We start from the raw sequence: 16163 nt of genomic DNA, 5'->3' as shown, positions 1-16163 counted from the left end.
TTTAATCTCATCTGGGACAAGGTACCCCACAACCAAATTATATCTTCCCAAAATTTATGAGATTAGACTTGAATTATCTAAATGGAGTTTTCGTTCAAATATTATTGTGTAAAATGACAAAGGAGATGATTGACAATTTCAATAAATATTAGGGGTACAAGTCATGAATTGATGGGTGTTGTTTTTTATCCACAATACAAAATGGAAATGATAGAATTTTGTTTGCAACTTCTTTATCTAAATGATTGTGTGGATCAAATTAGTATAATAAAAATATTATGATGATTTGGTGAAGGAATACCAAGAGAGATTTATGAAAAGTTCATATGGGGTGGTGATTATATGGGGTCGGCTTCCAAAAATGAATGGCTTGTGATGAAAATTTTTAGACTTGGGAAAACTATGTGAAGACCAAGAGTAGAGTTCCACGATCGATTTTGAAAACTGAGCTTTATCGTTATTTAGAGGAACAGATTGAGTCTTAATCTCGAGACTTTGATATTTTGATGTGGTGAAAGTCAAGGGAAACAAAGTATCATATATTGCAAGCAATGGCAAAGATAATACTGCTTAATTTTGTCTCTATCATTGCTTCTAAATCCGCATGTAGTGCTACTAGAAGATTGATAAGTCCATATCAAAACCAACTTAATCCAAATACAATAGAAGCTCAAATGTGCTCACAAAGTTCGTTGTGAGAAAATGTTAACATTTTATTATTATTTCTATATGTTTTTAACTTATTAATAACTTTTTTTGTTATATTTAGATCTAAATCAGTGTGACATAATCATGCTAACTATTTTTGAACTTTACGATTTGGAGGTTGAAATTTGAAGATAATAATGAAAATGAAACCAATAATTTTATAATTGAATAAATTGTAGTTTTTACTTTTTATCATGTACTTTTTTATAAATTTGTTTTCATTTTGTTGGTAGGTGATATTTGACGATTTAATGCTAAAGTTGGAAATCAAAGTTGATGATTAGAGGTTTTGTTTATGTTTGAAGACTTTTTTATATGTTTTATTTCAAAAAGTGATTGTAAATTGTAACTTAAATGTCATTGTTTATGATTGGAGACATTCATGATTTAGAGTTTCAATTTATATTGTTTTTATTCATAAACTTGTAAGGAGAAAAAATCTCCAATTTCAGTTGAAAACCCCCCGTTCCATGTTCTGGGTGGGCCCCGATATACTTGTCATTGTTACCATCTCTAAGACTCGATGGAGTGGACATCAACATAGTTCGGCGTACTTCGGCAAACACCGGGTCGTGCGTTTGGCGACCTTGGCTCGGTGAGGAAACTCGGTAGAAGTGTACTGATATATATATATATATATATATATATATATATATATATATATATATATATATATATATATATATATATATTACCATTTATTCCACTTTCTCATTTTCAAAAAACAAGCCATTTTCAAAATTATACCTCCTTTTCAAAATATAACCGTTTTTTTTCAAAATTTCAAATTTTAAACACTTTATCTTTCACAATAAATACAAAAATCAATCTTTATTCATCATCACATTCAAATCTTTTTCAATCTACTTTCTGAATCCTCTTATTTTCCTTTTTTTTTCAAAATCTCCTCACTAAAAATGACTGGTATTTGGTCCCTTGAAGAAGAAATGTTATTGGCTCGTTCATGGGTTGATGTAACAGAAAACCCAATCCACATTAACCTCCCTATGACTATTTTTTGAAGGATAGTCGCCAAAAAATACAACTGTCAAGTCATTTTACCTCGAAGTAAAGATCAAATCTTCTCCAAATGGAGAAATGCAAATGCACTTTTAATTCAGTTTAACAATGTGTTTTCATAAGGGCATTTATCTAAATTTAATTACTTTAATGCAAATTGTTCTTATTTGGATTGTTTAAGCATAAATTAGCACTAACCCTAATTTCCCCAAAGAATAACCAATATTCCCATTCTTAGTGATATTTCTAGTGTCAATATATTCTATACACTTGCAAAAAGTCACGCTGAGTTGTCTATAAAATAATATGTAATCTTGCTTTTAGTTCAATTCTAAATTTGAAGCTTTTTCTAATGAAAAGTCATATAAATTTCAAGGGTTTTTAACAAAATTAAAAACCTAATTAGAATTTACTAATATCTACAAATTATAATATCACTTCAAAGGTATTGAAAGAATCAAAAGAAATTCATAAATGATGGATGAGAAGCCTGGAAAAAAGACTGGTTCCATTTGACCATTTTGCCCTTGGCCCTCTCCAAAATCCACCATCATATTGCTATACATGTAGTGAGGTTCACTGAAGGGACACAAAAGTTGTCAATTTTTTATGCTCCTATCAACTGCAAAAGAGTCATGCATATGAAACTTTGATCAATAAAAACTAAAAAGACCATTTAAAGGATGTGATGATGTGTTAAGATAAGATCATTGCAAACCCTTTAGCAAATTACAAAAATGCCCTGCACCCAAAATCATGAGAGTATGGGATTAGATGAGAAATGGGAATTTCCAGGTTTCATAACCTTAACTATATGTGTTTCCTGATTTTGTTATGGGGGCATATTAGTCTTTTTTTTTTTAGAAAAGTAGAAACGTATTAGTTTCAAGACTATGTGTTCTTCAATTCTTACAAATATCTAATGTTATTTACTACATCCATCCAAAAAATGAGTCCATATTTGACTTTGGATTGCAAAAGATTTACTTTTTAAAGTCCAAGATTAACAAATGGATATTTATTCATCTACAAAAACTGATTAGGAAAATATTGGGGACTTAAATTAGATGCCTTCTACAAATATCCAAAAAGAAACAATATACAAAAGTGTATGATTCTAAACAAGAAAAAATATACATATACTTACATATGATGTTTCCCAGTTATGGTAAAATATTCCAGTTTATTTGGGCAATTTGTCAACAATTATGGAAAAATCCTTCAAGCTCCAGGACATGTTTATCATCACTACCTCTGTTTTGAAGGAAAGAAAATAAGATTCAGAAAATAAATACACTGAACTTGAAAGATTCTGAAAGAAACAATGGCGTACCTTTTTTGTATCAGGAACTCTATAAAGATCAGCATTTATCTCTGTTAACCACAAGCCAGGAAATAGAGTCTGCAAATGATATTTGAAGGAACAAAAGTTATTAGATGTTGATGACAATCATACAGAAAAATCCCAAGCCACTGAGTCAATAGTAGATCCTAAAACTATGTGAATGTTCTTATAGAACTGCAATTATAATCTATGATGATTGACATTTCATAAGAAGAATGATGGATTGTAGTTTATTAGTAACGAAATCTCAATATTTCATGAAGAACAGGTGGCTAGATGTTATATTAAATTCAGTAACTACGAATTAGTATGAAATGCGTATCAAATCCATAACGAATTTGGTCCTGTAAAGTGTTGGCTCTGAAATACTTACATCCAATTGATTTTGTACAGATTTAGGTCGCTTCTTCGGCTTCCGTGGTAGCCGCCGCTCTCCCATATCCTCGAAGTCTTTCTCCATCTCCCGACGTGAAAGCGGAACGGAGAATTTAGCTCTAGCCCTATCTCTTCTCTGAAATCCATCACCATCTTCGCTATTATCGACTACATCCGAAGTTAAAGTCAACTTCGGTTTCAATTGTTCCTCCTCGGCATCAAGCTCTTTCTTGAAATTGAGTATTGTCTTTTCCCAATTCGCTTCCATGTCGCCATATTTAGCCTTCAGTTGGAGTACCAATCTATCAACCACCGCCGTAGTTGGTGGCCAGCACTCCAAATGCTCCTCGACGGCAGAATCATCATCGGCGACTTGCAGTGAAATCCCATTGTTGATAGTGCATTTAGAAAGATTGAGTTTGGTTGTGAATTTGGAACACGGCATCGTGGAATTGCTGAAAGGTTTGGATTCCGATTGTTCCAGCATCATACCCTTAATTTTACAATGGATTAATGGATGGATTGATGCATCTTCATTCTTATTGGGGTTCGTTCAACTTTATACACTTTCGTCGCTTTGTCCCCAAGTTTTTACAGCGCAACTAACGATAAACATAATCTAATAAATCCTCAATTACCATAATAATAAATAAATATAAATAAATAAGGGCTAATGACTTGAAAGCAATGTTTTAAAAACCGGTATTTTAGTTGAACCGGTATGGTGACCAGTTTCCGGTTCAACCGGTTTAACCGGTTCGACCGCCGGATGAACCAGTTTCTATATTTTTCATGTTTTTAATTTTTTTTTTCTATGTTCCTACACATACATACATATATAAATCATAAATTTGATGTTTACAAGTTCAAACATTAAAAATACACATAAAAATAAATTGTAGATGAATCCAAATACACTAAAATAACACATAATCATAAGTTTTAGTGTTTTACATTAATCCATATACGTTAAAAAGAAAAATAAAATATAATACCGAAACAAAATATATTTTTAGATGAATATAAACATATAAAAAAAAATTATAATATTTGTCATACGTTTTTATTTAGAGAAAAACTAAATAGATTTGAAAAAAATCATGAAAGTTTATTATGTAAATGATTCTTTTTCATTGTTTTTATTCGGTTTAACCGATTCAACCGGTTTATTTTGACCGGTTCAACGGGTTTTTCTAAAAACCGGCCGGTTCAATCCAGTTCAGAAATCAATATAAAACCGGTGATAGTTGAACCTCTCACTCCTCCGGTTCCCGGTCCAACCGGTTCGACCGGCCGGTTCAAACCGATTTTTAAAACACTGCTTGAAAGGGTAATCAACTTTCGATTTTGTTCATATTTAGTCACTAAACTTTCTTTCATTATCTGATTGTCACTGACCTATTGAAATTGTTCATATTTTACCCTTATAACTGGTAACAGTCGGTCATAACAGTAAAATGTGAACAGTTTCAATAGTTCAGTGGCAAATAGATAATGAAAGGAAGTTTAGTGACTAAATGTTAATAAAGTTGAAAGTTCGTTTCTCTCTCAAATTATCATAATATTATACCCCGAAAAATGTATAAAAACGAAACCAATATTATATGTATAAGTTTTATGTTATAAAATTATGCAATATTATATGTATAAAAATTATCCTAATATTTGTATGAATTTTGTTTATAAAATTATGCAACATATTGGCATACATTAAACCATAAAACTATGCAATATTATATGTATAAAAATTATCCTAATATTTGTATGAATTTTGTTTATAAAATTATGCAACATATTGACATACATTAAACCATAAAACTATGCAATATTATATGTATAAAAATTATCCTAATATTTGTATGAATTTTGTTTATAAAATTATGCAACATATTGGCATACATTAAACCATATACGTTGTTTATAAAAGAATACATACATACATTGATACATTATATATGTTGTTATACTCCATGTATTGACATACATCATATTTATATATTTACTGTTAAAAAGGATATTGAAATTTTCATATTACACACAACATACATTTAGAAGTATTTTTAATATTATTATTCTTTTTAATTTTTCTTATGTAACTCGTGTTAATATATACATACATACAGTTGAAAACATACATATGGTCAAACACATACATACGGTCAAGTATATAGATACATAAATGGTCTATATTATATTATAGTTTCAAAAGTAGCCATGTATGTAAAAAGTTATTATATGAATTTTCCCTCGTTAGTTAGAAATTTGTTATTTTAATTTTTTTCATTTTGAATGATTGTATTTTAAAAATAAAATGGTATAATATTAATTTGTCTGTGAGTTTAAAACATTTTATTTTTATTAAAGAAGAAAAAACGATTAAGAACAATATGATATTTTTACTTTAAACATACACAAAATAGCTTTTCTTGACCAATTTTGTATAGGAAACACACAAAGTCAAATATAAACTGAAACTGTCCAACGAACTAACCAACAACATCTGAGAGAGGAAAAGAAGTTGATTCTTTAATGAAACTAAGCAGCAACATCAATTTCAAAATATGTTATCAATAACCACTAGATTTACATTAAAATGTCGTCTTCATATAGATTTCAAGCTAACTTGCATCAGCTCAAACATGAAGTTGAGCATCGATATTCAGATAGAATCAAAACACCCTATTGGTAGCCAATAATGTTAGATTAGGTGTCTAAGGTCAATAACTTTATGAACTAAAAACAAAATACTTTTTGGGTAGCCCTTAATAACTAGAAATAGTTAAGAACAACTTAAGGAGCATGGTGAAATAATTCGTTTTTTATACCTTTTTCGGGGTATATAATATTAGGATAATTTGAGAGGAAAACGAACTTTCAACTTTGTTCATATTTAGTCACTCGCCTTTTATTCGTTATCTATTTGCCACTGAATTATTGAAATTGTTCACATTTTACCCTTATGACCGGTTGTTACCGGTCATAAGGGTAAAATGTGAACAGTTTCAATAGTTCAGTGGCAAATACATAATGAAAAAAAGTTTAGTGACTAAATGTGAACAAAGTCAAAAATTCATTACCCTTTCAAGTCATTATCCCAATAAATAAATAAACTTGGTCACATAATAATCATTTTTTTAAATACTTAATTTTGATTTAGGGCATAAAGAAGTTTCCAAAAATGACCGCGTGTATTCTTAAAAATATACTAAAAATCGATAGCTTTTGAAAATGGTCATCTAGTCTATAATCGGTTGTACTCAGTATCTTTGTTTGTGACTTTTTCTTCGATTTGTTTTTTTATTCGGTCATTAAATTATTTTTGGTCCTGTACTTATCCTTGAACTTATTGAAACGTATACATTATACAAGTATGGTTGGTTATAGACAATTTCATCTCTGAAGAATGTCATATACATTAACTCGAAGCTACCGTAACTTCATTATAGTGGACGTCCACTATAATGGGACGTTTGCACCAAATCCTTAGTCTACTTTGATCCTGAATGAGCATCACTTTGAGACGTTGAATTTAGTGGGTTTGGGTACTTAGAGTTCATTATTTTCATTGATAGGCTCACCAGAATGAGATGCAAAGATGTGTACTTTTGTCTTCCACAAGATTCGTTGAGTCAGGGCATTCGTATACTGAACAACAATGGTGACTACAAAGAATTTGTGGATATGGCATATGTTAATAGGAAGAGAATGAATGTGTATGTGGACCACCATAATAAACCTATATTCGACTGGATTGAGGATGAGGATATTTAAGAAACAAATAAAGATGAAGATCAAAACTGTGAAGAAGATGAAGATTCAGTCTGTAACATCCCAACATTTAAGACCAAAAATTTTAATTTTTATAATAATAAAATCATCACCCAAATTTTTTTCATAAAACCATAATGAAATCAGAGTATGTCAAAATCATCCAAATAAATCATAGTCAAATAAAATGCGGAACAACATGGTGTGTGTGTGATGCGATCATCCTGAGCTCTTCCCCTTTCGATTCGGAAGTACCTGAAACATAAACTGAAAACCGTAAGCACAAAACTTAGTGAGTTCCCCAAGATACTACATACGATACATATCAAACATACAATGGAGCATGCCCAACAACCATCGGGCACTGCCCGACATCGAGCCCCGCTCGGAACATATATGTCAATAATATGATATGGGTCCCACCTCATCACATTCATTAGGCCCCGCCTGGCATCGGGCCCCACCCAGTATACATATAGACACATAAACACATGTAATAATCACTAAGACAATTAGCATACAATACACTCATCAGGCCCCGCCTGGCATCATACCCTGTCCGGTATACATATCACATACTACACGTGCAAGATTCACACAGACAACTAGCACCCTAATCACAATAAACCATGGTCCAACATTGGTGCCTTCAACCCGTCAAGCACAGTGAGGAAACTCACCTCAAACCGCTAAAAATCAGATAGACGCTTGAACTGTTGATCCGAATAATCCTCGTGCTAATCAGTCACATAAAATCCTAATTAATATTTGGGCCATAACCCATAACTAGGAATCTCATTCATATGTCCAACTCTTAGGTTGAAACACCAATTTACCTTTTTCTCACTTGGCCTAAAAACCGGGGGCCAACCCAATGGCTTAAAAATCCCAATATGGCCCAAACTCCTAACTGAGGCCCAAAACTCATTATGGGCCTAAATCAACTTTTGTGAACACATTTGCAGTCTCTTCATCTGTAGGAACAGAATGAAGCTCAATATGACCTTTTTGAATATTATCCTTTAGGAAGTGATACCTCATATCAATATGACCTTTTTAAAGTGGGTTAGATCTGATCCCACATCGGCTGGGAAGGAGAACTGAGCATGCCTTATAAGGGGTGTGGATACCTTCCATATCACAACGTGTTTTAAAGCCGTGAGGGCAGCAGATCCCATAAGAACTTTGCAGTTAAGCGTGCTCGGGCGGGAGTAGTACCAGGATGGGTGACCCCTTGGGAAGTCCTCGTGCTGAGTAGCCCAAAGCGGACAATATTGTGATACGTGCCAGAGGGGGTGTTACAAATGGCATCAGAGCCAGGGCACGGGTCGATGTGTTCGACGGGGACGTCGAACCCTATAATAGGGGGTGAAAGTGGGTTAGATCTGATCCCACATTGGCTGGGAAGGAGAACTAAGCATGCCTTATAAGGGGTGTGGATACCTTCCATATCACAACGTGTTTTAAAGTCGTGAGGGCAGCAAATCCCATAAGAACTCTGTAGTTAAGCGTGCTCGGGCGGGAGTAGTACCAGGATGGGTGACCCCCTGGGAAGTCCTCGTGCTGAGTAGCCCAAAGCGGACAATATTGTGATACGTGCCAGAGGGGGTGTTACATTTACTTGGTCTACAAGTTCGTTAATCTCATAAGGGAATTTTTATTGGTCAAGAGAAGTATATCAAAAAACCTATTGAAGAGATATTCCATGGAGAACGCATCAACTGCAAAGACACCGATGTCTACATCCTACAATCGTGATTCAAACCTTTATGGGAAATATGTAGATCAGAAGCACTATAGAGGAATGATTGGCTCATTACTGTACCTTACAACTAGTCGACAAGACATCATGTTTTCAACATGTCTGTATGCACGCTTTCAAGCCAATCCAAAGGAATCACATCTCGTGGTAGTTAAAAGAATTTTCAAATATCTATAGGGAACTGCTTCTATTCTAGCAATAGGTGCAAAGGTTTCATCGTAGTCTATGCCTTCTCGTTGCGAGTAGCCTTTGACAACCAGTCTAGCTTTGTTCCCGATGATGACTCCATCTTCCTCACTCTTGTTTCTATAGAACCATCTTGAACCAACAACTGATACTCCTTCTAATGTTGGCACTAAGTCCCACACATTGTTGCGTTCAAATTCAGCTAACTCTTCTTGCATTGCTTTCACCTAATTTGCATCTTGTAGAGCCTCTTTGATTCTTTTGGGCTCTATCATGGATAGAAAGCTTGTGTATAGACATTCATTCTTGGTTGTTAAACGAGTCACTACTCCAGAATATGTTGGGTTTTATTTAAAAATTCGGTTTTACAAACGGTAAAAACGGCAACAGAAGCTTTAAAATTGTTGAATAAACTAAAACCATTTTAACCCACCGAGGATCTTTTGCAAGACTTAGAAAGATTAAAACAACCATAAAAGAGAAATCATAACAAACTTTGAAGACTTTGATCCTCATGGGAGGTTGGAAGTTGATAAAGATGGCATTAAGCTCTAAATTAAGAGCTCTCTAGAAGTATCCACCAAGCAAGAGTAGAACCATCAAAATACGCTAGTATACACTTGTAATTTGTTGTTCATAAGCCTTTGAAATATATACCAAATATATGTTCAAAGGTGAACCAACAAAGGGACATAAATCTAACACCAATTTGCAAGAGAATGGAGTAGAAAGGAAAGCCAAAATCTCGAAATTTGGCAGCCCTTGTAAGCTCATGTAGCTTACAACTTTTGGGATCCAAAACAAGAAGAAAATAGGAGAAAAAGAGAGAAAAAACTAACTTCAAAACTCTTCATACACATGCATATATGCTTAGAAAAAAAAGCAAGAGAGGACCATACCTTTAAGCTAGTCAAAGCATGGTCTCAAAGGACAATTGCTTGAATAAAATAAGCAAAAGATATCACTTAGCTATGCACCTATGAATTTTTGGCCATGGTGCTTTAGGAGACAAAAAGAAGTCACTTTTACTTTATTAATGGCTAGTTAAGTGTTTATATAAGTATACAAACTTTATATAAAAACCTATCATTTATATAAAGTGTTTCTAATATTTATATAACGTATAACTAGTCATATATGTATGAATATCTCCTTTATATATAAAAACACCTTTTATATATAAATAAACTCTAGCTATTTTATTAAGATATAATTATATATAACTTATAAATAATCATACTTTATGATATATTTTATAAGTTGTTATTTCTCCAATAAATATTATTTCCACAAATAATAAATTCCCAATTAGTAAAATATTATTTCCATGAAATAATAATTTTCCAATTAAATACAAGTGTTCATATATTTATTAATAACCAAATTATACTTATAAATAATCAATTGATGGTAACTTGCTATAAGATGTGACCCTATAGGATCATATATTATTAGCAATATCATTCTATAATGACTCTTGGGCATACTAGATCTTTCAGAATCTAGATCACCTATGATTTGTTCGGTTGGATGATCATTTGTCCATTTTGTGAGACAAGTTTCCTTAAGAATTTGAAGAGTGCAAACTATCTCATATTGTTCTTTTGGATGAGTTGGGTAGTCAGAAGTGAATTTTCCTTCAAAAATATCATCTTGAAAAAGTCTGAAACTACCTGAAACAGGTGGTTCCCCCTCAATTGTTGCATGCTTGAATTCAACAGATGGAGTGGATGTGAAGAAACTTGAAGGACTGGAATCAGTCGAGTAGGGTTCCCCTTGAAACCATGGACTAGATGTTTGGGAGGATTGTAAAATACCTTTAAGAGTTGAACCATCCAAAGGTGGTTCCCCCTCAAAAGATGTAGTGACTAGATTTATGATTGGACCAAATTGATGATGGGAGGTTAGGGTAGATGATTTAGAAGATTCTAAAAGACTTTTAGGAATAGAATCATTTGAAGATGGTTCCCCCTCAACCCGAGCTTTGGTGGAACTGGAGTCTTTTGATGGTTGATGAGGTTGAGAGACATCAGGAGAAGATGATTGTGTGAGCTTTTCTGATTCTAGGGCTAAGGGTTGAGTTGGAAAGAGGAATTCGAAATCTACTTCAATAGAACGGACTAGACTAGATGTATTAACAGGTGATGATTGGTTCATTTTATCAAAAGGTACTAGCATTTAAGGACCAAAGTGGTTTAGATCCAGAACCCTCACATAACTTTCATCAAATATGACATCACTACTTTCCTCTATCACCCTGGTTCTCTTGTTCAAAACTCTATAGGCCGCAACATGAAGGTAATATCCAAGAAAGATACCTTCATCATCCTTGGGTGAGAATTTTCCTAGTTTATCCCTATTGTTCTTGATGTAGCAACGAAAACAAAAAAACGTGAAAGAATTTGACGTTGGGATTCCTTTTGTTCATTGTTTCATAAGGGGTAACTTCAAGCTTTTTGTTGATCAGGGATTTGTTTTGAGTGAAACAGATGGCTGCAATGGCTTTCGGCCCATAAGTATTGTGGTAGGTTTGCGAAGATCAACATACATCGAGCAGTTTCACATAGTGTCCGGTTCTTCCTTTCAACCACACCATTCTGTTGTGGAGTGTAGGGTGCAAAAAAGTTGTGCTTGATGCCTTTGGATACAAGAAAGCTATCTAAGGTGTTGTTCTTGAATTCGCCACCATTGTCACTTCTCAACCTTCTAAGTGGCTTGCCTACCCCAACTTTTATGTAGCGAATGAAGTTAATCAACTCATTGGTGGTTTCAGATTTGTTTCACAAAAAGTAAACCCAAGTGAATTTGGTGTGATCATCAACAATCACAAGGATGTATTTCTTACCATTTAAGCTAGGAATTGTATTGGGACCACACATATCGATATGTATAAGCTGAAGAGGTTCAGATACACTGTGTTCTGTTATACTTCTGTGCGGTGATTTGGAAATTTTTCCTTGTTCACAGGCAGCACAAATTATATCATTGTAAAGTTTTAACAATGGTAGTCCTCTCACAAGATCCTTTCCAATGATTTTCTTGATATAAGCAAAGTTGAGATGAGATAGCCTTCTATGCCACAACCAACTGATGTCAGAAGCAACTTTAGAAAGAAGACAATCTGGGGTTCCCTTAATTAGTTCAATATCAAGATGATACATGTTCCCATTTCGTGGGGAATCAACAAGGATGCGCTTGTTGGTATCCATAATCAAACTCTTGGTTTTGGTGAACAAAACTTCATGATCATTGTCACATAGTTGTGCAACACTGACAAGGTTATTCTTAAGACCATCTACGTACGCTACATGTTTAACGGTAAAGTTCTCGTTTGATATGTTTCCATGTCCCATAACTTCTCCCTTCGTGTTGTTTCTGAAAGTAACATACTGACCCGATGTTGTGATCTTAAAATCACTAAGGTAACCTTTGTGCCTTGTCATGTGCCTGGAGTATCAATGTACCATGTATCGTCATGTGGTACCCTGATATAAAAGTCTTCTTTTAGAGAGAAGGTTTAGGTAACCATATTTTTTTGGGTCCTTTAGTGTTAGCTTTCTTTTGAATTGTTGGAGTTGGGACAATCTTTTCTTGTTTTGCATCAACCTCTTTGGGTTTTGCTTGGTTTTTAGAGACCTTGGTTTTGGCTTTCTTTAAGGTCTTCTTTTGAGGTTTGGTCTATGAGAAAGATGGTTAGTTCGTGAACTGGGTAGGAATTCCTAGAGAAGGAGATCCAAAGTTCACAGGCATTACAAATTGATCAAACATGAGAAACCGGGTATTTCCCCCAAACCGATTGATCACTGGAAACCTAAAGTTTCCCCCAAACATGTGGTTCCCTCCTATGGACGGATTAAAACCACAATATTGGCCAATAATAGAATTCATAGGGTAATTACTATTCTGATACATGAATGGGTTGGTTGGAACAGGTCTTAGTCTCATCATTTCAAACAAATCAGGAAGATTGTTAGGTCTGAAACTCATCTGATAGTGGATTCCAGTTTGGTTTGGAAATCCAGAATTTGAGAAACCATGATTTGAAGGAGTGGTTCTTTGAGTCTTTGAAGTTTTGGGAGGACTGGTATGTCTGGTCATCCCTTGGCATGGCTTAGCCTTTTGTACTCTCTTGGTCTTTCTTTCCTTGTGATTATTTGTAATCTTAACCACTTTGGGTTTTGAAGGATGGACTACAGTTGGACCTTGTTCTTTAGAGACATTAGTTTTCTCTTTTCCCTTGTCTTTAGAGAGATTAGTTGGTTTTACAATTGTTTCTTGTTGTTTGGGACTGGATGAAGTGATTTTTATTGGAACGAAAGGTCTTTTGAGTATTTGAACAACAACTTTCTCATCACTCATTGTCTTTAGGGTTTCATCCTTGTTGACTTGAATTGGAGATTTCCCAATCTGAAGCGTTAAGAGATGGAAATGTTTCTTGACTAAATAAGCCAATAGGTTCCGTCTTGGAATATCCTACCAGTTCATATGATTTGGGTCGTCTACCATTAGATTTTGAGCCAGAGATATCCGATTTTTCAGAAGTGACATTTTCTGAATTAAAACTTTCCATTATGGGACATTCAATAGAGTATTCAACTATAGATTTAAACTTAGTGTTCAAGTCTGTAAGATCATGAGATGATATGACTTCCAATGGGATGCTTGAGAATGAAGTGATAATTACATCAAGACTACAAGTTACCACCTCTTCTTGATCCGCATTGTCTCCAGCGAAGAGACTTGGATCACATGGCAACAACTCTGGTTGAGTACTATGACTCATAATTTGTTTCTTCAACTTTATGAAGGTAGTATGCTTCATCTTTGACCTTCTTTCTCTTTATTTTGCAATCTTTAGCAAAATGATTCTCACATTGATAGTTGTGGCACCTAATCACTTCATCATCTTCACAAAACTTTGACTTGTTATCGCGAACTCTTATGTTTGACCTCTGGGAATCAGAATTTGAATTTGGAGAATTATACTTATGTTAGATGGAAGAGTTTGGAGAGTTAAAGCTTTGTTGATTGTTGTTCCCTCCTTGGAAGTTTCTAGAGTTCTAATGATAGTATTGGGTTTGCTGATAACTTTGTGCTCTGAAGTTCCCTGTTGGCTTGTTCACAAACTTCTTGAAGTTTGGATTAAACTTGGTTAAGAGTGCCAAACATTCTTCATACTCATTTTCCTCATTGATTTGAGGTGATTCCATTGTGGTTCAAATGAAAGCTTGATGATTTTCCATGTACCCATTTGTTATTTGAAGAGATTGGTTATTTGGCATGTAAGGATTCTAATTGCACTGTTAAGCCATAGTTAAACTTTGATAAGGATACACTCCATATCCTTGGTTGGCAAACCGATCAAAAAAGTGGTTTGGGATTGGATTATGACGTGTAATCAAGTTTTGAGAATGATTTTCCATGGTTGTTGAATTTCCCATGACAAGTCCTTGATTATCAGCGTATAGATCAAACAAAGACATAATATCTAGGTTGATTGCAGTTTGTAGCATGATCATGTGCACGGTGTCATATTTAGGAGATAGAATGTTCAAGAACTTTAGATTGAAATCCTCTTGCGATCTTTCACCTTTGAGCTTCTTCACCCTGTTGACAACAATGTTGTACATGGAATATGCATCAAAGAGAGTTTCATTAGGTAACATGTTGAAGTTGTCCATATCTAACAAAGCAAATTTCTTCTTGGTTGCAAGAATCTTGTCAGCTCCCTCAAACTGTTTCTTGAGTGCATTCCATACATTGAATGGTGTCCCCTTATCTTCATCAGGAAGTTGCTCATAGATGTCATGAGGAATTCCAGATAAGAGTTCTTTCATTTCCTTAGCCTCGAATTTATTGATTTTTCTTTCACGGAGTTAAGCAGCAGAAGAAACAGATCCATAAATGACTTTAGAGGTTTCAGGAGAAACATCAGCTTTAGGAACTTTGGTATCTCCCGTAAATTCTGGAGTATGTTTCCCAATGGAAATGAAGGTCCAAATGTCAGAGTCATGGTCTTCCAAGTAGTACTTGGTACAATGTACCCATGAAGAGTATTCAATTCGTACAAGGATATGTGCACGTTTTCTTGCTCCAAGACTGTTTACAATTGAAACTGAATAGAGAACATTTTAGCTTTGATTCACACTTGCCATTGAGAACAAGTGATACTAGTTTGAAACTTGAAAAAAAAATTTGAAAAAATTTCTAAGTCTCAAAGTCGATCACACAAGCTCTGATACCAACTGAAGAAATGAGAAAGTTAGTTGTTCTAATACCAACTGAATAAATTATAAAAATTTAGTAAACCGTAGACTTATAGAGTCTAAGTGTTGAAAATACTAAAATAGAGTTTTAGGATCGTTAAGTGGCAAGTAATGCGGAAAATAAAAGGTTGTGAATCAACCAAGTTAACTATACAACATTTTTATGCTCAAGATCAACGATTCAAATGTGTCTCATATTCATAAAGATCCAGTTACAAGTGTTTGAATGGTAAACACACTAAAACACTTAAATGGCTCTCTGAAATCTATTCCAAACAGTAAATGAGCAGAATGAGCAGGAAGAAATAGGAATTGAGCTCCTTTATAACGGAGCCCAAGGGTCCTGTTTATAGGCTTTGGAAAAGCCCATGACATGGCTTGACGAATCAGGTGTTGACACGCCATCACGACTTAGTCATCAGTTGACACCTTTGCCCTACTTAATGGAGAATGGATGGAATATTCCAATTCTGTTAGTATTCTGTTAGGGTTCCATCCAAGTTTTGAGTCTTAATATTTCTTGAGCCTTCTTGATCAACATTGAAAGTATGATAAGAAACATGATCATCATGTTGCTTCATTATATTCTAAGATGTCATTAACTTCGAGAAGTGTCATTGATCAAGTTAAGTTGTTTCTTGAATGTTGGAATATGTCTTGAACTTGAAGATGTACAACCATATGTTCATAATGGACCATTGGGAACTTGGAAGTGCTACCATTGTACACGACG

At 34.1% G+C, this 16163-nt stretch overlaps 1 protein-coding gene across 2 annotated transcripts; it reads right to left on the bottom strand.

The window, feature by feature from the left end:
• Window positions 1-2072: 2072 nt before the first annotated feature.
• LOC111894479 (uncharacterized) lies at window positions 2073-4029 on the bottom strand. Of its 2 annotated transcripts, XM_023890557.3 has the most exons (5): window positions 3447-4029; window positions 3062-3130; window positions 2876-2982; window positions 2447-2470; window positions 2073-2350 (listed from the first exon to the last, which is right to left on the bottom strand). In XM_023890557.3, the coding sequence occupies exons 1-3, from the start codon at window positions 3936-3938 to the stop codon at window positions 2977-2979; spliced, it is 567 nt and encodes a 188-aa protein (XP_023746325.1). In that variant the 5' UTR covers window positions 3939-4029; the 3' UTR covers window positions 2073-2350; window positions 2447-2470; window positions 2876-2976. The 2 variants fall into 2 exon arrangements, with proteins under 2 accessions (XP_023746325.1, XP_023746323.1); XM_023890555.3 differs by lacking the exon at window positions 2447-2470 and having other exon boundaries at window positions 3447-4028.
• Between the last annotated feature and the right edge of the window lie 12134 nt (window positions 4030-16163).

This window comes from Lactuca sativa, chromosome 4, assembly GCF_002870075.4.
Source record: "Lactuca sativa cultivar Salinas chromosome 4, Lsat_Salinas_v11, whole genome shotgun sequence".
Lineage (NCBI taxonomy): Eukaryota > Viridiplantae > Streptophyta > Magnoliopsida > Asterales > Asteraceae > Lactuca > Lactuca sativa.
Note: the sequence above shows the minus strand (reverse complement) of the source record. Positions and strands in the feature narration are given on the sequence as shown.

Bases quoted from the DNA above. Each gene is read 5' to 3' on its own strand.
- LOC111894479 (XM_023890557.3), bottom strand. From the start codon at position 3,938: ATGATGCTGGAACAATCGGAATCCAAACCTTTCAGCAATTCCACGATG. The intron at 3,131-3,446 runs GTAAGTATTTCA...TATCATTTGCAG, and splicing joins CTGTACAAAATCAATTGGAT to ACTCTATTTCCTGGCTTGTG.